Raw genomic sequence first — 25,650 nt, 5'->3', positions numbered from 1 at the left:
TACGTGACTGGCCGGGTCGTGACGGTAGTAAAATAAATAGATTGTGTCCGGGAAAAAAACAGTTACGGGAGGGAAAAAAAAATATACGAGTAGTCGAGAAAGATAATTATAATGAAAGCTACGTAAAAAAGGATAATGTTAATGCGTTGGTTCTTTTTTTGTAACTGTTTTTTTGTGTGTTTGTATGTTTTTTTTTTGTATGATATTGAGATGTTTTGTTATGTTTATTATTATCATTGTTGTTGTTGTTGTTGTTGTTGTGGACAGTGTTGTTGTCGTTGTTGTTATTGTTATTGCTATTATTTATCGTTTCTAAAAGTCATCAGTTTAATTAGTTAGAGAGAGAGAGAGAGAGAGAGAGAGAGAGAGAGAGAGAGAGAGAGAGAGAGAGAGAGAGAGAGAGAGAGAGAGAGAGAGAGAGCGCCTGAGTAAATAAATGGAGGGGGGGGTAAAGAAAACAGGGAGGGAAGGAGGGGCGACAGAACAAAATAAACACCCAATCAGAGGTAACCAAATATAGGAGGGGCAAGATAAAGATATGCAGCGCACGATAAGGAGGTGCAGGCGACGGCTGGTTCAACAAATGGCCCCGCGAATCACGACGCACTTAAAGACGTGACTCCCATTGAAGGTATTGGATGTCGGAACTATCAGGGGAGTATAAGGGAACGAGGGAAAAGGAGAGGAAGAAGTAAGGGAGAAAGGAGAAAGGGAGAAGAAGAGGAAGGAGAGGAAGAAGTAAAGGAGAAAGGAGAAAGGGAGAAGAAGAGGAACGAGAGGAAGAAGTAAAGGAGAAAGGGAGAAGAAGAGGAAGGGAGAAGAAGAGGAAGGAGAGGAAGAAGGAGAGGAAGAAGTAAGGGAAAAAGGAGAAGGCAAAGGAAAAGGAGAGGAAGGAGAAAAGGAGGAAGAAGAAATGAGGATGTGAAAAAGGAGAAAGAGAAGAAGGAGAAGGAAAAGGAGAGGAAGAAGAAATGGAGGAAGAAGAAATGAGGATGTAAAAAAGGAGAAAGAGAAGAAGAAGGACATGAAGAACAAGAACAACAGGAGGAAGAGGAGGAGGAAAAGAGAAGAACAAGAACAACAGGAGGAAGAGGAGGAGGAAAAGAGAAGAACAAGAACAAAAGCATGAACGAGAGAAGAAAGAGGACGAAGAAGAGGAAAAGAAGAAAAGGAGGAGGATGAGGAAAAAAGTGCAGGAGAGGAAGATAGAGGACGAAGAGAGCGAGAAAAATAAGGAAAATGAGAAGAACGAGGAAAAAGAAAGAGAAAAAGGATAAGAAGAACAAAAACGAAAAATAAGTAAAAACATACATTGCGAATTTCATCTCTTAACTAGGACGAATGGAAGAAGAGAGATAACAAGAACAAGAAGAACAAGGGAAAGAGGAGAAGAAGAAAAGATGAAGAAGTGAAGATGTGGATAATTAGAAAGAGGAGGAGGAAGAGGAGGAGGACGAATGGAAGAAGAGAGATAACAAGGACAAGAAGAACAAGGGAAAGAGGAGATAAAGAAGAAAAGATGAAGAAGAATTGAAGATGTGGATAATTAGAAAGAGGAGGAGGAAAAGAGAAGAACAAGAACAAGAACAAATGCATGAACGAAAGAAGAAAGAGGACGAGGAAAAGAAGAAAAAGGAGAACGAGGAAAAAGATGCAGAACGAGGGAAAAAAAGGAAGATCACAAGAACAAGAAGAACAAAGAAAAAAGGAACAGAACTTGCATTTCATATTCCAATTAGTAGCAGGGAGGAAAGATAAGAAGAGACCAAAAAAAAAAAAAAGAACAAGAAGGAAAAAAAAGGTAGAAAAAAAGACCGGGAAGAGCAAGAACGAGAACGAGAAACTAACAAAAAAAAACAAAAAAAAAAAAACGGATGAAAAAAAAAAAATCACACTATAATAGGAGATTCGAAGAGCTCAAACAAATGACTCCAAAATAGCAACCTTCACCCAATAGCCTCCCTCTTCCTCCCCCCCAACACACAAATACCCATGCAACTCCCCCCACCTCACCCCCATACCTACTTCTGCGAGCTAGCGTCAGGCAGGCAAGGTGGCGGACGGGCAGGCGTATTTTTACCCCGGGAAGACAGAGAAGTTAATAACACACTTGCTGAGGTAAATTAGTCACGCTCCTTCTGAGACATCGATCCATCAGCTAGCAAAGTGTGGACCGAGTGCCGGAGTGGGACTGAGGGGCCTGGCTGGCTGGCTGGCTGCTCGGTGCTCCCTGGTAGGCTCGCTGGATAGTTGGTTCTTGCGATGTTCTTGCCTATCTCTTGTCTCCCGCTGCTCTCCTTCTCCCACCTTCCTCTGGCTCCCTGGTATTGCTCTGCTTCTGTGTTCCTTCCATGTTCTTGCCTATCTCTTGTCTCCCGCTGCTCTCCTTCTCCCACCTTCCTCTGGCTCTCTGATATTGGTCTGCTTCTCTGTTCCTTCCATGTTCTTGCCTATTTTTTGCCTCCCGCTGCCATCCTTCTCCCACCTTCCTCTGGCTCCCTGGTATTGCTCTGCTTCTCTGTTCCTTCCATGTTCCTGCCTATTTTTTGCCTCCCGCTGCCATCCTTCTCCCACCTTCCTCTGGCTCTCTGGTATTGCTCTGCTTCTCTGTTCCTTCCATGTTCTTGCCTATTTCGTGTCTCCCGCTGCTCTCCTTTTTCCTCGTTTAGCTCTTTGCTCATATGGTGTTGCTTTGCTGCTCTGTTCCTTCCATGTTCCTGCCTATCTCCTGCTCCCTCCCCGTCCTTCTCCCCTCTTCCTCTGACTCTCTTGTTCTCTGGTGTTGAATTCTTAGGCTGTCGTGTTGTTCTGCTGTTCTGTACTTGCCACCACCCATTCGCTTCATCCACCATCACCACCACATCTCTCCCTCATCTCTAGCCTCTACTGCCTCCTCCACCTCCACTTCCAATACCCCGAGTTGTGTTGACACCTGGTTGAAGGGTTACCTCTGCCACCTGTATACTCGTGACGCTATAACGCTTACTCTATCCAGGTGCCACCCACTAACACAGACCCTCTCTACAAATACATAACCTCTGTACCAGGGTTGCCAGATTATCGTATCCACCATTGTATTTACTGTTTTTAGACACTTAACTGTAGCAAATAGACAGTAATAATTAAACCTTTCAACGGTAACTATAAATAAATGTAGTTATTGGAGTGGAGCAGACAGTTTTGGGGTCGGAAATCGGAAAACATAAGAGGGTAAGTAAGATAATCTGGTAACGCACCTCTGTACCTATACTACCGAACTCCTGCTGTCAAGGTATGTAGCCACCCGAAATTGACCTCTCTGTTTGCTACTCTTCTTCTGCGTTTCTCTCTCTGTTAGCCACTCTTCTCTACGTCTCTCTCCGTCCGAAATTGACCTCTCTGTTTGCTACTCTTCTTCTGCGTTTCTCTCTCTGTTAGCCACTCTTCTCTACGTCTCTCTCCATCCGAAATTGACCTCCCTTTTGTCCACTCTTCATCTCTCTCCATCCGAAATTGACCTCTCTTTTGTCCACTCTTCTTCTGCGTTCTCTCTCTGTTAGCCACTCTTCTCTACGTCTCTCTCCATCCGAAATTGACCTCTCTGTTGGGCACCCTACTCTCGTTTATGGGGGCAGTGCTAGCGGGCTTTTTATGTTTTTATATATCGTCACCTTCGTAAACAAACCGCCTAAGTCATTATTTTCTACTTTTCAGGAAATCATAAAAGAACTGTCATTATCTCATTTGTCTTAAGATTTAGGCAGGAATGAAACGGCCAATTCTAGAACACTCAGACCCTGAACGACGAAGGGAACTATATAAAAATAGGCGTCACATGATGAAAAATTGATGTAGACAAAAACCTGGAAATCTCTGAAAAATGACTGAGGCGATTATTTTATGAGGCTGACGATATATTTGCCCTTCAGCTGCTTCCTTTACTGCAAAAAAAAAAAAAAAAAGCAGGATATGCGTTTCCTCAGATCCTTTCGGCTCTCACAACAGTTGCCAAAAGCCACAACGGAGATTAGTCGGGTTCTTATTGGTGTTTTTTCCACGTACATGGTTCAAAAGCCTTGTCAAACTATTACTAGGCTCATAAAACTATCATGGAAAAACCCACAGCCTCTACGAAAGCCTTATCTTATGTGGGTTTGGATATACAGAAGCCTATCCACTACTTGTATTCTCGTGAACTACAGCCATTTAGCCTACTTGGTCCTGTTGGCAATTAAACGTTGTAATCCCCTCTTTGTACTGTTGCTGGTCACGCGAACCTCATAGGCCTACTCTCTTCCACTACTCCTTCAGCTCTAATATAGCTCTCCCCTAATAGCACTGGAGAGCATCACATAGCCTAGTTTAAGCAATGTAGTTTGTAGTGTGGTGTAGAGATGAGTTTGGTTGAGCGAAATGTTTGTTAATGTGCTTTCTCTGTATCTATCTATCGATCTATCTATTTTATTGTGTACTCTATCTACCTGTTAATCTATTTATGTTTGTCATTTTGTTGTGTTCTCTCTCTCTCTCTCTCTCTCTCTCTCTGTTAATGTGCTCTCTCTATATCTGTCTATCGATCTATCTATTTTATTATGTACTCAATCTACCTGTCAATCTATTTATGTTTGTTATTTTGTAGTATTCTCTCTCTCTCTCTCTCTCTCTCTCTCTCTCTCTCTCTCTCTCTCTCTCTCTCTCTCTCTCTCTCTCTCAGTAACACCCAAGATAATATTCACATTCGCACCAAAGACTCGCATCCTCCTCCCACCTTATCCTCGTTACGTTCAATTGATTCATCGCATAATATCAAGGCCGCCCCGTTACTTCCAGACTCGAGCTTCTGACTTTTAATTGTGTTGGTTGGTTGGGTGCTGGTGATATTCTTGTTTTAGGTAAGCAAGTTAGAGGACCTTTATCAGTCACAGCGGAAATCCTCTCGTGATAATAGTGAGACCAGGGAGGGAGAGAGGGAGGGAGAGGGAGAGATAGGAGCTGGCGGGCGTATAAGAAATTCTGTCAAGGGGGGCGAACTGACTGACTGTTGTTGAGAGATAGAGAGAGAGAGAGAGAGAGAGAGAGAGAGAGAGAGAGAGAGAGAGAGAGCTGTGGCGTAGCGGTAGTCGGCTCACGGAAGAGAGAGCCTGGAGAGGTGTTCTTGGGAGTGCCTTCAGTCAGTGCCTCAGGATTGCTCCCCCGCCGCCCCCTCCCCCCCTCCCCCGCCCACCGCCTTCTCGATTTCCACGCCGCTCCAAGACTCTGCTTACTGACTGATCGACTGAGTGACTGACTGACGGTAAAAAGTCTTGTACGTGGGTATTGTTTAACACACACACACACACACACACACACACACACACACACACAAGGGTATAATAAGTATGGGAAGGAATGCAGAGAGAGAGAGAGAGAGAGAGAGAGAGAGAGAGAGAGAGAGAGAGAGAGTTATTAATTGTGTGTCAAGATGTATTTATGCTAATTTTTATCATTGTTATAGCTACTACTATTCTTTAGCTCTTCTAAGCCTTTTCTTTTTCTCTTATCCTTTTCTTCTTTTTCCTCAACTTCTTCTTCTTCTTCTTCTTCTTCTTCTTCTTCTTCTTCTTCTTCTTCTTCTACTTCTTCTACTTCTTCTTCTACTTTTTCTTCTTCTTTTTCTTCGAGATAAAAAGACAAAGACGAGTAGATGAGTCAGTTCCTATGTGTGTGTGTGTGTGTGTGTGTGTGTAATTCACCACGGCCTGATCACGTGTTGGACTCATGATCGCCAGCAGGTACCCTCCCGACATGAGCAAGTGCTCTTTATCGTCGATCTATGGGTACTGCCATGACCTCACACACCACACACCCCATCCCCCTTGCTCAAAGTGGGGCAGTAACCACTCCTAGTCAACGGAAAGAATCCGGCCTGAGCGGGCTCGAACCGCCGCCCTGTCAGACCGTGAAGCCTGGCAGCGCAGCGCTCTAACCAGTTGCGCCACGGGGTGGTGTGAGTGTGTGAGTGTGTATGATAATAAAATTATAATAATAATAAATGGTTCAGCCATAAGGCTGAAAATACACAAAAATACCATACAATGAGTTTCATGTGGCGAGTAATGGGGGAAGTGGGGAAGGGTGATGTGTGTGTGTGTGTGTGTGTGTGTGTGTGTGTGTGTGTGTGTGTCCCCGTGACAGTGCATGACATGTCTTATCACCACTAAGGAGGGTGTTGTGGTGGTGGCGGCGGTAGCGGTGGTGGTGTATCAGTCTTGGTGGTAGTGTTAGTGAAGGTGGAAGTGGTGCTGGTGGTGTTGATGGTAATGTTTGTTAGTGGTTGTGTATGAGCAGGGATAGTGGTGGTGGTGACGGTGTATTGGTGGTGGTGTTGGTTATAGGGATAGTGGTGGTGGTGATGGTGTATTTGTGGTGGTGTTGGTTATTGGGAAAGTGGTGGTGGTGATGGTGGTGGTGGTGGTGTACTAGTGGTGATGTTTATGGTGATGGGACTTTTTTTACCTTACTTTTCATCTTTTCATTTTCATTCTTATACTATTTCTTATACTTATACTTCATAATACCGCCCTCTTCCCCCCCTCCCCCAATACTACAACAACAACAACAACAACAAATCATGAATCTGTCTGCTTCTCTTGCTTACCCAGTCTTTCGTTTATTGACAGAACGGAACGAATGTGTATGTGTATCAATCTATCTGTCTGTCTGTGGGGACGGGCGGGGGGGGGGGGGGGGGGGGAAGGTGTCATCGTAGGCTTAATTAACTTTGCCATATAAACATCTCGGAGCTTCATCCATCTTGTGAGGACGGAACTCGCGAATATTCCAAAGACGGCGCCGATGACTATGCAAACTGCTGAGCCAAGTCCCCTCGTGAAGACTGACCTAGAATCATCATCGTCATCATCATCATCACAATCATTATCATCATCATCATCATCATTATCATCATCATCACCTTCATCATCATCATTATCATCATCGTCGTCATCACCTTCGTCATCATCATCATCATCATCACCATCATCATCATCGTCGTCGTCGTTAGCTTGCATCATTTCACTACAAGACATGTTTCTCTCTCTCTCTCTCTCTCTCTCTCTCTCTCTCTCTCTCTCTCTCTCTCTCTCTCTCTCTCTCTCTCTCTCTCTCTCTCTCTCTCAAAAACGTTACCATTTGTTTATTTGTGTGCTTGGGCGCCGAAACGATTAATGCCTCGGTCACACATTCACGTATCAAGCCACGTACGCCCACGCACGAACAGAAATTGGTAGTCGGCAACCGCTTACGTAAGTACTACGTAAATGTCCCTTAATGCGTATTTACGTACGTGGGCATACGGGGCAGAGACGGGGGGTCGCTACGCACCACCCGAGCGTGCGTGGGGAGCCACGCATCTTTCGACATGTTCAAAAGATACGTGGCTGCTCACGTCAACCGCCATTTTACGTGGTCCACACGTACAACGTGGTGCATACCTGGCGCTTACGGCGTGCTTGCGGGGCGCTTACACGTGGTCCCACGCTGCTCCCCTGTTCCCGCAACGTAATGCGTGGGTCCTCACGCGGTGCAGGAGCATCCGTGGCACCAGCACCGCTCCTCAGGTACCCACGACGACGTTGCAACGTTGTGCATGGTGTGTATACGCCGTGCGGCGGGCTTGCGGCTTCAGTTCCTCTCTCGGACTAGCAACAGCATACCTCGAAGCCACCACCACCGCCTCTCACCCCCGCCAGCGCCCTCGTCAGTAAACCTTGTCGCCACTGCTGTCAACTATGCCTAAGGACACCACCAAGAGATCACGGAAGGGGACTTCTTTAGCTTCAGGGTCACCCAAACCTCCAACAACCCGCGGGCAACCTGCTTCCAAGCCTCTGGTGTTTGTGGAACCTGCAGTTCCTCATCTCCGTAGACAGCAACAATAGCCCTGCAGGTCTCTGGTACAGTGTAACTAATGGTGTTGTGGGCTACTCGGAATGAGTATTGCAGACTCTTGTATGAGTCACCCGTGGCGAGGAAACGTAGGGTGATCGCCACACGCAGGCCTGGCTCAAGGGACTCTCTTCAGAATGTGCGTTGCTTCTGAATGTGGGGTGTGACAAGTTCAGCTATTTCACTGAAGAGGTCCTTGTCAATCCGGGTAAAATTCCTGTACAGTTCTGGACTTTCGGTTGCCAACTCCTCCATCAGGTTGTCGTAGTGGCCTAGCTCCACTCTTCTTTGCAGGTACGGCCAAGCCCAAACCCTCCTCGGCCTCTTCTTTTTTCTGTTTTTTCACTTGCAAGGTGGACCTTCACAACTAACACCAGTACCATGGCTGTTTGCTGGTGTTATAAGGGCAAGGATGTCTTCAATGTTCTCCATGTTGATTCAGCAGGAGGGGAGTACTTCCTGCTGCAGGTAGATGTTGACGGGAACTGCAATCACAGGTGTGCAGCACGGCCCTTATGCACGTACCTCTCACGTTTACCCACCGACGTACGTGGGGATAACGTGAGGATGACGCAGGGTCGTAACGCACCACGCTACACATACGGTATACGTACGTGGCTGTTACGTGCTCTGCCACGCACTACTTGTGGGGGTGTGGCCTCTTGTGGCAATTCGGGTAAGCGTCACGCCATGCTTGCGCAGTGCGTAGGCTTAATACGCATTACCTCGTACTTACATTATGGCGTCGTTATGTTGACCGTGCAAGCTTTATGTACATCGGCCCCTGACACGTATCCAGTTGATCGCGGCAACAAACCCGCGTATGGCAACGTATGGGCCAAAAATCACATACGTGAGCAAACGTGGGCTTGATACGTGATTGTGTGACCGAGGCTTAAGACCTTATATTAACCCTTATAAGAGATGTCAACCCTCTCGTGCAGCGAACCTCGGATATGATCAATCTTTCTTTCTTTCTTTCTTTCTTTCTTTCTTTCTCTCCTCTATAGAATGAGCAGAATTTGAACATGCTTTCTTTGACATCTCCATCTGTCCCTTTTATGCGGAGGGGCGAGTTCCGAGCACCATGTTTTAACCTTTGCTACCCACTACGGATTCGAGGGAGGGACCAGGAGCCACAGATGAGCACGGAAGTAACGAGAACTGTAGCATATATCCACACTCTACCTCGCCTACCTTACCTTCCTTTCCTTCCCTCCCTCTCCTTACCTTTCCTTCCCTCCCTTTCCTTACCTTACCTTCCCTCCCATTCCTTACCTTACCTTCCCTTACCTTCCCTCCCATTCCTTACCTTACCTTCCCTTACCTTCCCTCCCATTCCTTACCTTACCTTCCCTTACCTTCCCTCCCATTCCTTACCTTACCTTCCCTTACCTTCCCTCCCATTCCTTACCTTACCTTCCCTTACCTTCCCTCCCATTCCTTACCTTACCTTCCCTCCCTTTCCTTACCTCTACCTTGTCCTGTTTTACCCTTGGCCTCTCCTATGCTGTCGAAAAAGTGACTATCGAGAATATAAGGACCAATGTAATGGAGGATGTCAGGCAACAGCATCAGCGGAAGTAGTAACCTTGCCTCGAGAGTTTATTGCATCATCGCGGCGTCCCGGAGATGGTGCTGTCATTGTAAATAGTGGTGAAGGCGTCATTATAGAGCCTGGGAACTGTGTGTGTGTGTGTGTGTGTGTGTGTGTGTGTGTGTAGGTCACCGTGGATGGAGCAGAAATGTCACCCTTCCTGTTGCCTTGCCTCTGGGCCCGGCGGTGCGTGAGTGCGTGCGTGAGTCTGGTAGGAGCAAAATGTCATTCTTCCGGTGGTTTTATATCCTCTGATCCTGATAAGATATGTGACTCTGGTGTCTCGGGGAGGGACGTAAATGATGGAAAGATAGATAAATCCATAGATATATTGTTGGGTTTATTAGGTGAGGAATTACTTGATTGCATGATTGACTTAACTGATTAACTGACTGAATGACTAATTGATTAACTGACGGTATGACTGACTGACTGACCACTGACTGATTGCTTTGTTGATTAATTACACAACTTTAACATAGTACGGCAACAGCTTCTGCTATACGCCGCCGTGGTATGAAACAAGGACTGCAATGTATTAATACCATCCCATCAGTAGGCTGCCAAGACGATGCAGTATTACTAAATCATACACTAAGCGCTATTAAGAGTAACGTTGTATGAAGGGAGGGAATGTTGTATTAGTATTAGTGATATTGAAGGGATTGGGACGGAATAGGATGGAAAGAATGCTAATGAAAGAGGTGTAAGATCATTTAAATTTAGCAAGTTTACCCGCCCGCTGCGATTGGCACGGATTTCGCCTTCACTGGTAGCCTGGTAACATACACTTCCAGGTCTTTCTCTGCCTCTGTGGTGGATAGTGGAGTGTTTCCCATGTGGTATTGGTGTGCTGGATTTCCTCTCTCAAGGTTCAGGACTTTACATATTTCCTCATTTAATTGTAGCACCCACTTATTGCTCCATTCCTGTAGCTTGGTGATGTCTTCTTGTAGGGAATCCGCAGTCAAGGGGTTAAGGGGGGTGAAATGTCATGAATTCCCCATGCTAAGAAGTATCCGAGAGGGATATTTCCGTGGAAGTCCCCGGCGTTTTATCTAAGAAGCGGAAAATTTCTACGCTTCCCAAACGCAGACCCAGACCTTACGTGGGCGGAGCTTATCAAATACTTAGATTATCTCCTGTTGCCGCCAATGCTGAAATACTTGTGTGATGCATGATTAAGGGCAGAAGCTCACAGTAAGGGGGTGAAGCTATACTAACAACACTTCTGACACCAATCATTGTGCTCCACCATTTAAACCGCCAACGCCACACACGAAAGTCTTACACCATCACATACCTCGGCTAAAAAGAGTCCCCGTGGAGAAGCAAGGAAAGGAGTAATTTGTCAACCATTAGAGTGACTTGCGTACCTTTGAAGACGAAACGAGAGCACTGACCAGGAGAGTGTGTAAAGGCTTGGCTGCGATAAGTAAACAGACGTACATACATAGGCCTGAGTTGCTGTATTATTAGCGTGCGTCCCGGTAACTATATATAGAACGATAGGCTGCTGGAGGTGACGGGAGGCGAAGTGTGTGTGTGTGTGTGGGTGTGGGTGTGTTTGTGTTGTGGGTTCGTGAGGGGAAGGAAGGATGTGAAGTGTTTTGATGGAGGCTGGCGAAGTTTTGTAGTCAAAGTGTTGTTATTGGTGTTGTTATGGAAGTGTTGCTATCGAGGTGTTGTTATCGAGGTGTTGTTATCGAAGTGTTGTTATCGAAGTGTTGTCTGCGTCACCATCGCTCAGATTCTTCCTCTCTTGATGAAGTGTTTGTTTGTGTTGCGAGTTTGTAATTTATTGGTTTGTTTGTTTGTTTTTTTACTTTATTTTTAAGGGATATTGATGCCCTTAACAAATGCGACAACAACAACAACAAAACGATAATTACTACTACTACTACTACTACTACTACTACTACTACTACTACAGCTCTATCAATTACTACCAACTCAAAAACCCAACTACTGCTTCTCAACTCTTTTTCACCATCGTTGAACTCCATAGACTCCACCTGCGATTACTATAGATCTTGGTCTGTTTGCGCAATACACTAACCAACAAAGAAAAACTAATATGTTGTAAGTAAATATTATAACAGGTAAAAGTGGGTCATAAAAAGCTTGTATATAAGAAACGGTGTCTGGCTGATTGGTACTGTTGGAGGTGTTATCAAGGAAGGAAGGAAAGTTTATAGTAGTAATAGCAGTAGTAGTAGTAGTAGTAGTAGTAGTAAGGATGCTAATCTTTCGTTATCGTACATATTCACATTAGATCAATATTATACAGACTACTTCATTAATGTTTTTCCATAGATCTTTTGTAATGTTTATATTCGCTCGTATCGATCATATTAAATCTGTAGGGACGAGAGAGAGAGAGAGAGAGACTTCCTCTCTCTCTCTCTCTCTCTCTCTCTCTCTCTCTCTCTCTCTCTCGTCCGTGCCATTTCTCGGTACAAGTGGCTCATAACTACGATATACAAAACTGCTGAGCGTAGGCGATGCATATACTCTCACCACCACTAACCTAGGCATGAACAAAGAAGGGAGAGGAAAGAGTAAGGAGTAATAGATAAGGGAGGGAAGGAGGGAGCGCCGGGGGGGAGAGAAAAATGGAGATAAGAGAGTAATTGGTGAAGGATGAGATGAAACTTAGAATGGAGGAAGGGAGAGGAAAGGGTAACACAGGTAAGGAAGGAAGGAGTGTCTGGAGGGAGAGAGAAAAATAACGGAGTAATGGGCGAAGGATGAGATGGAAATAGAAGGATGGAAGTTCAGGGAGATATAAGAGTAAGGGAGGTGGGTAAGATGAACATAGAAGGATGGAAGTTCAGGGAGAGATAAGAGGTAGGTAAGATGGACACAGAAGGATGGAAGTTCAGGGAGAGATAAGGATAAGGGAGGTTGGTAGGATGGAAATAGAAGGATGGAAGTTCAGGGAGAGATAAGAGTAAGGGAGGTTGGTAAGATGAACATAGAAGGATGGAAGTTCAGGGAGAGATAAGGATAAGGGAGGTTGGTAAGATGAACATAGAAGGATGGAAGTTCAGGGAGAGATAAGGATAAGGGAGGTTGGTAAGATGAACATAGAAGGATGGAAGTTCAGGGAGAGATAAGAGTAAGGGAGGTTGGTAGGATGGAAATAGAAGGATGGAATGACAGGGAGAGAGATAGAGATGGAGGAAAGAAACATTTACCTCAATCTCTACTCACCTGCCGGCCTTCTATCCCTGCTTTTCTTTCATCCCAGGCTGCCTCCTTCCCCTGATCTTCACTTCTATCTCAACTTGTACCCTTTACCCTACTCTCTGACCCTTACCTTCCTGCTAATGTTGCCTATCTACTACTGCTTGATCCTCTCTACTTCTACCTGCCCTTTGACCCTTTGACCTTAATTGTAACTCAGCCTTTTTATTTTTTTTATTTTTTTTACAGCTAAGGAGACAGTTCAGTTACCCTTTCTCCCACTCTCTGACCCTTACCTTCCTTCTACTGTGCCTATCTACTACAGCTTGATCCTCTCTACTTCTACCTGCCCTTTGACCCTTTAACCTTAATTGTAGCTCAGCCTTTACCCTTTCTCCTGCTCCTTTACCCCTGGCTCCCTTATTCTGCTGCCTTCCTCCTACTGCTGGCTGTCCTCTACTTCTGCCTGCCTTCTATCCTACTGATCTTTGCCTCTGTCTCAAACTTTACTTGGTCTCCTTCTCTTCTGTATATCCCTGGGCTGTCTCTCTACCTACAACATCCCTCTTTCTCTCTTTTATCATCTGTCAAGCTTCTAATGTCACCACCCCTGTTTGTCTCTGTCCCATGGTGTCTCTCCTTGTCTACCCTCATCACCACCACTTAAGTTGTTGACCCTCCCTTCCCTTCCCTTCCCTTCCTTTACCCTTCCCTTCCCTGTTTGTCTCTGTCCCATGGTGTCTCTCCTTGTCTACCCTCATCACCACCACTTAAGTTGCTGATCCTCCCTTCCCTTCCCTTCCCTTCCTTTACCCTTCCCTTCCCTTCCCTTCCCTTCCCTTCCCTTCCCTTTCTTCCCTTCCCTTCCCTTCCTTTACCCTTCCCTTCCCTACCTTTCCCTTCCCTTCCCTTCCTTTACCCTTCCCTTCCCATCCCTTCCTTTACTCTTCCCTTCCCTTCCCTTCCCTTCCCTTCCCTTCCCTTACTTTTCCCTTCCCTTCCCTTCCTTTACCCTTCCCTTCCCTTCCCTTCCTTTCCCTTTCTCCCACTCACGTTTATGTCTCTTTCTAGCATTACTTTTTCCTTACCTCTGTCCCTTCTGTTTTCTTTTCTTCTCCGTTCGTATTTTTTAGCTTCGTATTTCCCCCACGTTCTCTATTCTTGGCTGACTTTATCAATTCTCAGGTTTATGACTCTTTCTGGTATTGCTTTTTTCCTTATCTCTGTCCTTTCTGTTTTTCTTTTCGTCTCCTTTCGTATTTGTCCCACGTTTTCCATTTTCTGTCTTTATTCCATCGCCTTCCTTTCTCTTATCTTCTATTTCCTTTTTGTATATGTTTTTTTCTCCCTCCATCCACCTGTCCCTCTTCCGCTATGTTCCCTCTCCATCCCTGTCTCCACCTACACCACCTCTGTCTAATGCCCCTTTTCTTTCACTATTCTTGTTTCTATCCCTGTCCCGTTCCCTCCATATAAGAAAGGTTGGGAGAAAAGTACGAACAGAGGGAGAGGAAAGAATAAGTGAAGCAAGGAAGGAAGGAAGGAAGGGAGAGACAGAAAAGGAGGGAAGAGAGTAAAAGTTGAAGGATGGGAGGATGGGATGAGACTAACGGGGAGGAAGGGAGAGGAAGGAGAAAGAGAGGTAGGCAAAGAAGTTAATATGGAAAGATGGAAGGAAAGGAGAGAGGTAAGGATGGGATGAGAGAAAGAAGGGAGGAAGGGAGAGGAAGGAGAAAGGAAGGTAGGTAAGGAATTTAATCTGGAAGGATGGAAGGAGAGGAAGAGAGGTAAGGATGGAGGAAAGAAACGTCTGGAGAGAGAAGGAGGGAGGTAGAGAGGTAAATCTGAAAGGAAGGAAGGAAAGCAAGAAGAGAGATACAGAGAGGGAAGGAATAAAGAGACAGAGAGGAGGAAAATGGAGGGAGATAAAGAGATAAAAAAAATGGAAGGATGGGCAGAGGGGAAGGAAAGGAGAAGAGAGAGTAAGTTAGGAGGTAAAAATGGATGGATGGAAGATTGTTAAAAAAAAGGAAGAGAGAAAAGGGACGGATAGAAGGAAGATGAGAAGAGAGGAAGAGAGAAAAGGAGGAAGTGAAGAAAGGGAACTCAGAAGGGAGGAAGGGAGAAAAGTAAGAGAGAGAGAGAGAGAGAGAGAGAGAGAGAGAGAGAGAGAGAGAGAGAGAGAGAGAGAGAGAGAGAGAGAGAGAGAGTCACATTACATCATCACATCACATCACAGGACCGGTTAATCACAGCATAACAGCATCACATCTTCACCACATCACGTCATCTCATTCTCACAGCATCACCACATAACATCACAGCATCAATTCATCCCCACAGCATTACCTCACCATCGCAGCATAACACAGAGGCGCGGTGTGAGTGACGTGGACCATCGCGGGCGTGTGGGAGCAACGTCTTGTGGGCCCGGCGGGAGAGTGTGTGACGGGCAGGTGACAGGTGACGGCAGGCTTAATTACCTACCTGGCGATACCGATCTTAAGGTGTGCGTGCGTGAGTGAGAGAGAGAGAGAGAGAGAGAGAGAGAGAGAACGGAAAGGTTTGTAAAAAATATAAGTTTTCGTAATACGGTACTCTCTCTCTCTCTCTCTCTCTCTCTCTCTCTCTCTCTCTTCTTCACCTGGCCTTGACACGAGGAGGAGGAGGAGGAGGAGGAGGAGGAGTGGGAGAAGGAGGAGGAGGAGGAGGAGGAGGAGGAAAAGGGAAGAGAACAGTAAAACGTTAACTGATAAGACACTGACGGGCAAGAAGGGAGGGAGGGAGGGAGAGAGGAGGGGGAGAGGAGGGAGAGGTAATGTTCCCTCCACTTCTCACTTCTGTCCCTCACTCTTCACTCACTCAACTTTCTCTCCCCTCTCCCTCCCCTTACCCACCCTTCGTTCCTCTCTCCATCCTTCCTTCTCGTCCTTCTTCCTTCCTTTTTCTCATTCACCTTCCTCTCCCCTCTCCCTTCTTTCCTCTCTCCATCCTTCCTTCTCGTCCTTCTCTCCTTCCTTCCTTTTTCTCACTCACCTTCTTCTCCCCTCTCCTTTCTTTTCTCTCTCCTTCCTTCCTTCTCGTCCTTCTCTCCTTCCTCCCTTTCTGTCACTCACTCACCTTCCTCTCCCTCTTCCTCCCCCTTATTCACCCTCCTTTTCTCTCTCTCTCCTTCCTTCTCGTCCTTCTCTCCTTCCTTCCTTTCTCTCACTCACTCACCTTCCGCTCCCTTCCTCTAATTCACCTTAATTTCGTCTCTCCCTTCCTTCCTTCCTTCCTTCTCTTCCTTCCTTCTTTCCTTCCTTCCTTCCTCACTTAGTCATCACTCACTCACTCACTCACTCAATCACACATATTTATTTTAGTCCCCCATTTCACAATAGGTGCCAGAGCTCACCTTTCCTTCTCCCATTCCCCTTCCCCTTCCCTCTTCCTCTTCCCCTTCTTCTCTACTTCATCCCCCTCTGCCTATACTGTAAAGAGAGCTCCACACCCCCCCTCTCCTTCCTCCCTCTCTCCCCAGCCTCCCAGATGACGTCACTAAGATCAGCTGACTCAGTGTAAACAAACAAAGCTTGCAAGGAGAGGAAGGAAGGAAGGTCATGGTGAGGTAGGCTAAAGAAGGGAAGGGAAGGGAAGGGAAGGGATTGGAAAGGAAGTGAAGGGAAGGGAAGGGATGGGAGGGGAAGGGAGAGGAAGGGAAGGGAGGGGATGGAAGGGAAGGAAAGGAAAGGAAGGGAACGGAGGGGAAGGGATGGAAGTAAAGGGAAGGAAAAGGAAAGAAAGGAAAGGGAAGGGAAGGGAGGAGAAGGATATGAAGGAAAGGAATGAGAAGAACAATTAAGGTAAGGGAAAGGAAGCGAAAGGATGGAAAGGGAGGAGAAGGATATGAAGGAAAGGAATGGGAATGAAAATTAAGGTAAGGGAAAGGAAGCGAAAGGAAGGGAAGGGAAGAGAAGGATATGAAGGAAAGGAATGGGAAGAACAATTAAGGTAAGGGAGAGGAAGCGAAAGGAAGGGAAGGGAAGAGAAGGATATGGAGGAAAGAAATGGGAAGGAAAATTAAGGTAAGGGAAAGGAAGCGAAAGAATGGAAAGGGAGGAGAAGGATATGAAGGAAAGGAAAGAGAAGAACAATTAAGGTAAGGGAAAGGAAGGGAAGGGAAGAGAAGGATATGAAGGAAAGGAATGAGAAGGATAATTAAGGTAAGGGAAAGGAAGCGAAAGGATGGAAAGGAAAGAGAAGGATATGAAGGAAAGGAATGAGAAGTACAATTAAGGTAAGGGAAAGGAAGAAAAAGGATGGGAAGGGAAAGGGAAGAAAGGGGAGACCGAGAGACTTAAGAGAAAGGTAAAGAAGGGAAGGGGAGATTAAAGGAAGGGGAAGGTTGAGAAGGGAAAGAAAGAAGAGAAGGGAAAGGAGGAAGGGAAAAATAACCAACCAAACAAAACTTTTCTCATTTCACTTATCTTTTTTTTATTATCATGCTCTCTCTCTCTCTCTCTCTCTCTCTCACACACACACACACACACACACACACACACACCTATCAGCCCGCCTCGGAGACAGGTACCATAATGTGACCCCGTACAGGCGACGCAAGACCCTTCAAGGTGACGGTCGTTTGTTATTGTTGTTTCCTGCCGGGCACGCGTCTGTCGCTTTAACGGGACCTTGATGTCACGCCCTCGATCGGTGCGCTGACGTAGTCCCTCTTGCTCGGTGTGGGGAAGAAGTAAATAAATAATCAAATAAATAAACCGGGAAACAGATAAGAAAAGAGATTAAGATGTGTCTAATATGTGACTGATTTTTCAGGTAAATAATTAACTAACAATCTCACGAACTATTTAACTGACTGACTTACTGAAAAACTAACTTACTTACTAACTGACTGACTAAATGACTAATTAATTGACTAACAAACTGGCTAACTAACTCATTGACTGACTAGCTGAATGACTGACTGATGGACTGCTTAACTAACTAAAAACAGACAAACACTAACTAACGAAATAAATAACTGACTAAAAGACTAACTGGCATACCAAGGCAAGGGAAGGGAAGGGAAGGGAAGTGTCAAAGATGAAAATCGAATGTGCTCATCTAAGTCTTGCAAGGTATCGTGACAACTTCTTAAAAACTCGCCTCTGCTTCGTGCTTGCGTCAGTGGTCTCTTTGATGCGCTACCGAGGCGAGCACGATCATAAGAAAAAGATATAATGCCTCTTATCCTTGGAGGCGAGCACGTGAGGCACATTACCGAGCGATCCGCCTCTCACACCAACTGTCTCCAAAGGCCATAAAGGAGACCAATCGATTTCTCATGAGTGTTTTCTTAGGTTCATGGTACAGAAGAAGGGTCCAACCACCACCAGGGCCATTAAGATACCCCTGGAAATGCCCAAAACTCTTACGAATGCCTTGTCAAATATGTGTGCGCCTGGGTGCTGAAATGTTTTAAGGATACGGCCCCAAGAAGTAACATGAGGATTGGAAATAGACAATGTTGCTGCTTATCCTTGGAGGCGAACACGAGAGGCATTTTACCGAACGATCTGCCTCTCCTCTGTCTTGTTTACATCTGAGGGTGAGTCTTCGAAGTCGTATCCTGTATCTTTCCCGTGCGTCATCGTTTGTTATGTTTCCCTGCGCTGGTGAGTGAGGCGTGAATGTGTGACGCTTACTCAAGACCACCACCACCACCACAACAACAACACCTATTCGTACCTCACCACTACCACCATCATACCAGGCCCCCCAGTACCATCATCTTCACCACCACCACCACAACAACAACAACACCTATTCGTACCTCACCACTACCACCATCATAACAGCCCCCCCAGTACCATCTTTACCACCACCACCACAACAACATCACCACCACAGCTAACCTTATAACCTCACTACCACCACCACCACAACAACATCACCACCACAGCTAACATTATGACCTCACTACCACCACCACCACCACAACCAGTATCTCACTCCACCCAACCCATCACCACCATTTTTGCCTCCACCACCACTACATTCCACTTCATGACTTCACTATTACCACCACAGCACCTCGCTCCACCCCATCACCATCACTATACCACTCCACATACCACATACTCATCCTGCCATCCCCTCCACCACCACCATCATCATTCCACTCATCACGCGCAGATCAAGTAAAGAAAAATAATATGAAATGATGTATCCTCAATTTTTTAATTTTTTTTTCTTACGTCACCGCCAAACACACGCCTGTATATACCAAAGCCGATTCACAGAGGTTCCAAATCCTTACAGATCCTGCAGAGACGCCTTGCAGCACACACACACACACACACACACACACACACACACACACACACACACACACACACACACACCGGTTGCTAATACCGCTATTAATGGCTTATACAAGAGTGTCGCCCTCTGGTATTGTAGTTAGCATTATTATTATTGTTGTTATTATTATTATTATTATTATTATTATTATTATTATTATTATTATTATTATTATTGTTGTTGTTGTTGTTGTTGTTGTTGTTGTTGTTGTTGTTGTTGTTGTTGTTGTTGTTGTTGTTGTTGTTGTTGTTGTTGTTGTTGTTGTTGTTGTTGTTGTTGTTGTTGTTGTTGTTGTTGTTGTTGTTGTTGTTGTTGTTGTTGCTGTTGGTGGTGTTTATGATGATCTTCTTTTTCTTATTTTTCTTCTTCTTCTTCTTCCACTACAACTACAACTACAACTACTACTACATTCTTCTCGCTGTGTATACCTTTACTGCTAAGCTACTAAGTGTTGTTCCACATTTCTGCTCTTTACCTTCTCTCCAATAAATTCACCTTGTGCTGCGGCTTCTCGGCAAACGCGATCATTGGCAGTATCTTCGTCCGTCGCCTTCACCTCCTCCCGCACCGCAGCGAACATCCGGGAAGAGGCGGTAATTCAGGGCGTCCTTCCCGTCTGTTACTGTCATCGGTCTATTTTAGTCTTGTGTCTCTTCCGACGGAGCTTCCAAAAGGGCGTCAGAAGGGATATGTGACCTGTATTCGTTAAATTGCATCATCATCATCATCATCATCATCATCATCATCATCATCATCAGCCTACAGCTTTTATTCCATTCCATTGTCGAACTTGTGCCTCTCCTAAACGTTTCCATATGTCTGTTATGTGCCGCTATGTCGTTCCCATTCTCGATGTAAACGTTAATTATGCTTCTTCATTTTGTCATTAACTGAAAAATGGCTCTGTCTTGTTTTTTTCTCCTATATAAGTAATTTTCAAGTCTGTCACTCTCTTTTTGTCCTCTCTCTCTCTCTCTCTCTCTCTCTCTCTCTCTCTCTCACGCACTTTTTCATAATGTGTCCTAACTATTGCCATTTCTTGCTTTTAATTGCCTGCATTGTGGTTCTATTAAGGCTGAGCGGGATGGGGTTAGACTGTCATTTGTTTCTGCCAAGCCTCTGTGTAACCTTATGATTTGTAGCACTTTTTCGTCCTCCAGCATAGTAAGACCTTGAACTACTTTCCTCACCCTGAATAGTATGGTCTTGTACTATTTTCCTCCCCCGGCTTAATTAATATGATCTTGTACGTTTTCCTCCCTTCCCATAGTATGACCTTGTACTTTTTCCTCCCCCTGCATAGTATGACCTTGTACTTTTTCCTCCCCCTGCATAGTATGACCTTGTACTTTTTCCTCCCCCTGCATAGTATGACCTTGTACTATTTTCCTCACCCTGCATAGTATGACCTTGTACTTTTTCCTCCCCACGGCTAAGTATGACCTTGTACTTTTTCCTCCCCCTGCATAGTATGATCTTGTACTATTTTCCTCACCCTGCATAGTATGACCTTGTACTTTTTCCTCACCCTGCATAGTATGACCTTGTACTATTTTCCTCTCCCTGCATAGTATGACCTTGTACTTTTTCCTCCCCCTGCATAGTATGACCTTGTACTATTTTCCTCCCTACGGCTAAGTATGACCTTGTACTTTTTCCTCCCCCTGCATAGTATGATCTTGTACTATTTTCCTCACCCTGCATAGTATGACCTTGTACCTTTTCCTCCCTTCCCATGGTATCACCTTGTACTTTTTCCTCCCTACACCTAGTATTACCTTGTACTTTTTTCTTCCTCCGCTTAGTATGACCTTGTATACTTTTTTCTTCCCCCCGCATAGCATAACCTTGTACTTTTTCCTTCCCACGCATAGTATGACTTATAGCACTTTTTCCTCACTCCGAATAGTAAGGCCTTGTACTTTTTCCTTCCCCCGAATATATCACCTTGTACGTTTTCCTTCCCCGAATAATATCACCTACTTTTCCTTCCCTGCACAGTTTGACCTTTTCCTATGACTTTTTCCTCGCCGAGCAGATGTTAACGTAATACCCCCCTCTCCCCCCCTCCCCCAGGGTATTATGGCCGAGTGAGGTATGGTCAGCATGTCTACAGAGCGCGTGGGTGTGAGGAAGAAGCCCGAGGTCAACAATGGACAAGCCAATACCGGCGCAGCGGCCCCTGTCGAGGAAACCCCCAACCACATCGTGTATAAGAAGGTGAGGGACGAGGATCTTACTCTGGCCTGCACACACACACACACACACACACACACACACACACACACACACACACAGAAAAGAAAGACAGATAGATGGAGAGATAGGTGAATAGGCAGACAGACAGAGAGATAGAATGATAAAGAGACAGACGGAGAGATAGATAGATAGACAGACAGACGGTGAGATAGATAAATAGACAGACAGACGAAGAGATGGGTAGATAGACAGACAGAGACAAACAAGGAGGTGAGGATTAGGCAGGAGACAACTATACACATACACACACTTAACAGACAGAAGGAGAGATCGATAGAGAGACAGATAGATAAGAAAAGAGATGAGGAATAGACGGATGACAGAAGGAGAGATGGACAGACAGACAGAGAGATAATAAAAGAGATAAGGAATAGACGGGAGAGAATTTTAGGGCACACACACACACACACACACACACACACACACACACACACACACACACACACACACACACACACACACAACACACACACACACAGACTTATAGACAGACAAACATAAAAAAAAATGTTCAAAATAAATCAGAATGGAGGAAGTTCATGTACACAGTAGCGATCCGCATCTAGCTTAGGAATATTATGCTTAAAAGAAGAAAAAAGGCGCATTAAGGAATATTATGCTTGAAAAAAAGAAGAGCGCATTACAGAGAGTGTTTTAACGACTATTTTATGTGATTATGATATCGCTGCAGTAAAAAAAAATAAAAGATGTGAATAAGCAGAGAAACAAATAAGAAAAAAAAAACATATAAGGAAGAGAACTAAAAAAAATATATAACAAGACGTAAAAATGACGAACTAAAAATGAGACAAAAAAAAAAAAAAACGCGAACTAAAAAAAAAATAGAAAATAAAATAAAAACGATAAATTTGTTACCGAAAAAAAAGGACCAAATCGCCAAAAAAAAGAGACAAACAGAAACTACAAAAAAATATAACAAGACGTAAAAATGACGGACTAAAAAATGAGACAAAAAAAAAAAACGCGAACTAAAAAAAAAAAAATAGAAAAGAAAAAAAACGATAAATTTGTTACCGAAAAAAAAGGACCAAATCCCCAAATAAAAATACAAACAGAAACTACAAAAAAAATATAACAAGACGTAAAAATGACGGACTAAAAAAATGAGACAAAAAATACGGGAACTAAAAATAAAAAAATAAAAAAATAAAAATTGTAACCGGAAAAAAAATACTAAATCGCCAAATAAAGAGACAAACAGAAACTACAAAAAAAAATATATATATATAACAAGACGTAAAAATGACGGACTAAAAAAATGAGACAAAAAAAATACGCGAACTAAAAAAAAAAAAAAAAAAATAGAAAAGAAAAAAAAACGAAAAATTTGTAACCGAAAAAAAAAAAGGTACTAAATCGCCAAATAAACAGACAAACAAACGCGTGAATACCTCAGTGACCCCTTTACCGAGATTCCCGCGGCCCGGCAGACATTACAGCAAAAACAAGAACATTTGCATTAATTTTACATGACGCCCAAACCATTTTTCCCGCCGCTGGTACGTGACGTCACTGGGGGGGAGGAGGAGGAGGAGGAGGAGGAGGCTAAGAGGAAGTTATTGGGAGTACGTGGAATTGTAAGGAAAAGGAAGATAAATAAGGATCGAGAGGGAAGAGTAGGAGGAGGAGGAGGAGGAGGAGGAGGAGAAGGGAGGAAGAAGAAGAGGAAGAAGAAGAAGTGGTTGAACTAGTTGAAGAAGTAGTTGAAAAAGAAGAAGAGAAAGAAGAAGAAGAAGAAGAAAAAGAAGAAGAAGGAGGAGAAGTAGTAGAAGAAGAAGAAAAAAAAGAAGAAGAAGAGGAAGAAAAAGAAGATGAAGAGCAAAAAGAAGAAAAAAGAAGAAGAAGAAGAAGAAGAAGAAGAAGAAGAAGAAAAAGTAAAAGAAGAAGAAAAGAACATAAGGAGGAGGAGGAGGAGGAGAAGAAGGAGAAGGAGGAGGAAGAAGCAGAAGAGGAGACAAGAGAAGAAGGACGAAGGAGAAGAACAAGGACAAAGAGGAGGAGGAGGAAGAAGCAGCAAAAAAAAAAAAAAATGAAGCTTGGTTGACAATGATTTGGGAGGGAAAGAGAAAGATGGAAGAGGGGCGAGCGGAAGGAGGAGGAGGAGGAGGAGGAGGAGGAGGAGGAGGGATGAGAGGTGAAGGTAACTTGAGATGGTGAGGTGGACATAAGCGTCATAAAAGGAGGAGGAGGAGGAGGAGGAGGAGGAGGAGGAGGAGAAAGAGGAGGAACTTGAGAGAGGAAGAAAGGAAGAGACAGATAAGGAGGAAGAGATAAAAAAAAGAAAGTACACAGAAAAACAACAACGAATAATGTAAAAAAAAAGAGAAAGGAAGATAGAGAGAAAAAGACAGAGAAGATGAGAAGAGATTACAGAGAAGAAGAGAAAGAGAGGAAAGAAGGAACAACAGGATAAATGGAGGAGGAGGAGGAGGAGGAGGAAGGAAAAGGAAAGGAAGGGGAAGAAAGGAAAGAAGGAAGAAGGATAGGGCAGGGAGGCAGACAGGGGTGTATCGCAGCCCTCTAGCGTGTGTGTGTGTGTGTGTGTGTGTGGCAACGCTGCACTTAAACTGTTCTCTGCGGAGGTTCCATATCCTTGTCTGAGTGTCTAGTTACCCCCCCCCCCTCTCTCTCTCTCTCTCTCTCTCTCTCTCTCTCTCTCTCTCTCTCTCTCTCTCTCTCTCTCTCTCTCTCTCTCTCTCTCTCTCTCTCTCTCTCTCTCTCTCTCTCTCTCTCTCTCTCTCGTACCTACGCCAGACATCACGTTATTAAGATCCCGAAACACAAGACTTGCACCGCGGAGAGAAATCGATTTTCCCCGACTCTCTCTCAGCCGCGTCTTACTCAGCTAAAAATACCATTGCTTATGTACTGTGTGTGTGTGTGTGTGTGTGTGTGTGTGTGTGTGTGTGTGTGTGTTAAGTTCTTTTTCTGTCCACTCTTTGTCTGTCTTTCTCTATCTCTCTCTATATATATCTTTGTATCTTTCAGGCATACTCAATCTATCTGTCTGTGTGTCTGTCTATCTTTTTCTCTGTCTGTGTCGCGATTTGGCTGTCTGTTTGTCTGTTTTGTAGGTTGCTTGTATATCTGGTTGGCTGTTTTTGTATGTGTCTGTATTTTTTATTTCAACTTTGTTCATTTGTCTGTGTATGATGTCTGGGTGACTGGCTTACGGTATGTCTGTCTTTTTGTCTGCATGTCTAATTGCATCTGTGTGTGTGTCTTTCTGTCTGTCTGTCTATCTGTCTGTCTGTCTGTCTACTTGTGTGTCTGTCTGTCTGTCTGTCTGTCTGTCTGTCTGTTTGTGTGTCTGTCTCTCTCTCTCTCTCTCTCTCTCTCTCTCTCTCTCTCTCTCTCTCTCTCTCTCTCTCTCTCTCTCTCTCTCTCTCTCTCTCTCTCTCTCTCTCTCTCTCTCTCTCTCTCTCTCTCTCTCTCTCTCTCTCTCTCTCTCTCTCTCTCTCTCTCTCTCTCTCTCTCTCTCTCTCTCGTTTCTCTTCGTCTTGTCTCGTCTCGTCTCGCTGCGACACAAATGCGAATAATTTTTCCTGCTAATTACTGCTAAACAACGAAAAACAAGACTCGACTTTTATGAACTCGAGAAGACATTGATTTTTACACTGGCGCGAGGGAGAGAGGAGGAGGAGGAGGAGGAGGAGGAGGAGGAGTAGGAGGAGGAGGAAGAGGGGGGCTAACTTCCTTATGTCTGTTCTCCTCCCTCATCTTGTGACATCTTGAGTGGGTGAGGAGGAGGAGGAGGAGGAAGAGGAAGAGGAGGAGGAGGAAGTTGTTTTCATTGTATACTCTTGTGGTTTAATTGATGTTGTGTGAGGTTTAGTAATTGTGTGTGTGTGTGTGTGTGTGTGTGTGTGTGTGTGTGTAGCTCTGTGGTGCTATTAACGATTCCATACACACACACACACACACACACACACACACACACACACACACACACACACACACACACACACACAAATAAAACTAACAATACACCATTTTTTTATATATATTTCAACATGACCAATTTTTCCAACCTTCCTAAGCCTTCCCTCCCAAATATAGCCGTTCAAGGCCCCGCCGTATAACATCACTAATATATTTCTCTACAGTTCCGCACACAATCGATAACAGAACACAAACCTAACCAGTCGTGAGGTGCTGTATTGGGTTGTCTGAATGTGTGTGGGTGTGATTTTAATTTTGTTTTTTTCCTGCAACACATCACAACTTTGGAAATCCACTGGTCCACCCCTTAAAAATATCACCCAGGGCATATATATATATATAATTACAATATTGGCAAAAACAACAATAACAACAGTAACTACTACCCATGC

The 25,650-nt window shown here is 44.6% G+C and overlaps 1 protein-coding gene and 1 long non-coding RNA gene across 6 annotated transcripts in view; one reads left to right on the top strand and one right to left on the bottom strand.

Annotated features, from left to right (window-relative positions):
- Positions 1 to 25,650, top strand: part of LOC127005830 (regulator of G-protein signaling 7-like) — an 82,883-nt gene that overhangs the window by 16,012 nt on the left and 41,221 nt on the right. For 2 of the 5 annotated variants that reach the window (XM_050875006.1, XM_050875002.1), the window contains exon 2: positions 21,113 to 21,256. In XM_050875006.1, coding sequence (XP_050730963.1) covers positions 21,134 to 21,256 — 123 coding nt within the window. In that variant the 5' untranslated portion in view covers positions 21,113 to 21,133. Of the gene's footprint in view, positions 1 to 5,137; positions 5,285 to 6,171; positions 6,276 to 21,112; positions 21,257 to 25,650 lie in introns of those variants that run through there. The other 3 variants (XM_050875004.1, XM_050875005.1, XM_050875003.1) reach the window with 3 other exon arrangements.
- On the bottom strand, positions 12,755 to 13,537 carry LOC127005832 (uncharacterized). Its single transcript, XR_007758941.1, has 2 exons — positions 13,058 to 13,537; positions 12,755 to 12,895 (listed from the first exon to the last, which is right to left on the bottom strand). It is a non-coding gene; the product is annotated as an uncharacterized LOC127005832 (long non-coding RNA).

The sequence above is a fragment of the Eriocheir sinensis genome, chromosome 31 (assembly GCF_024679095.1).
Source record: "Eriocheir sinensis breed Jianghai 21 chromosome 31, ASM2467909v1, whole genome shotgun sequence".
NCBI lineage: Eukaryota > Metazoa > Arthropoda > Malacostraca > Decapoda > Varunidae > Eriocheir > Eriocheir sinensis.
Note: the sequence above shows the minus strand (reverse complement) of the source record. Positions and strands in the feature narration are given on the sequence as shown.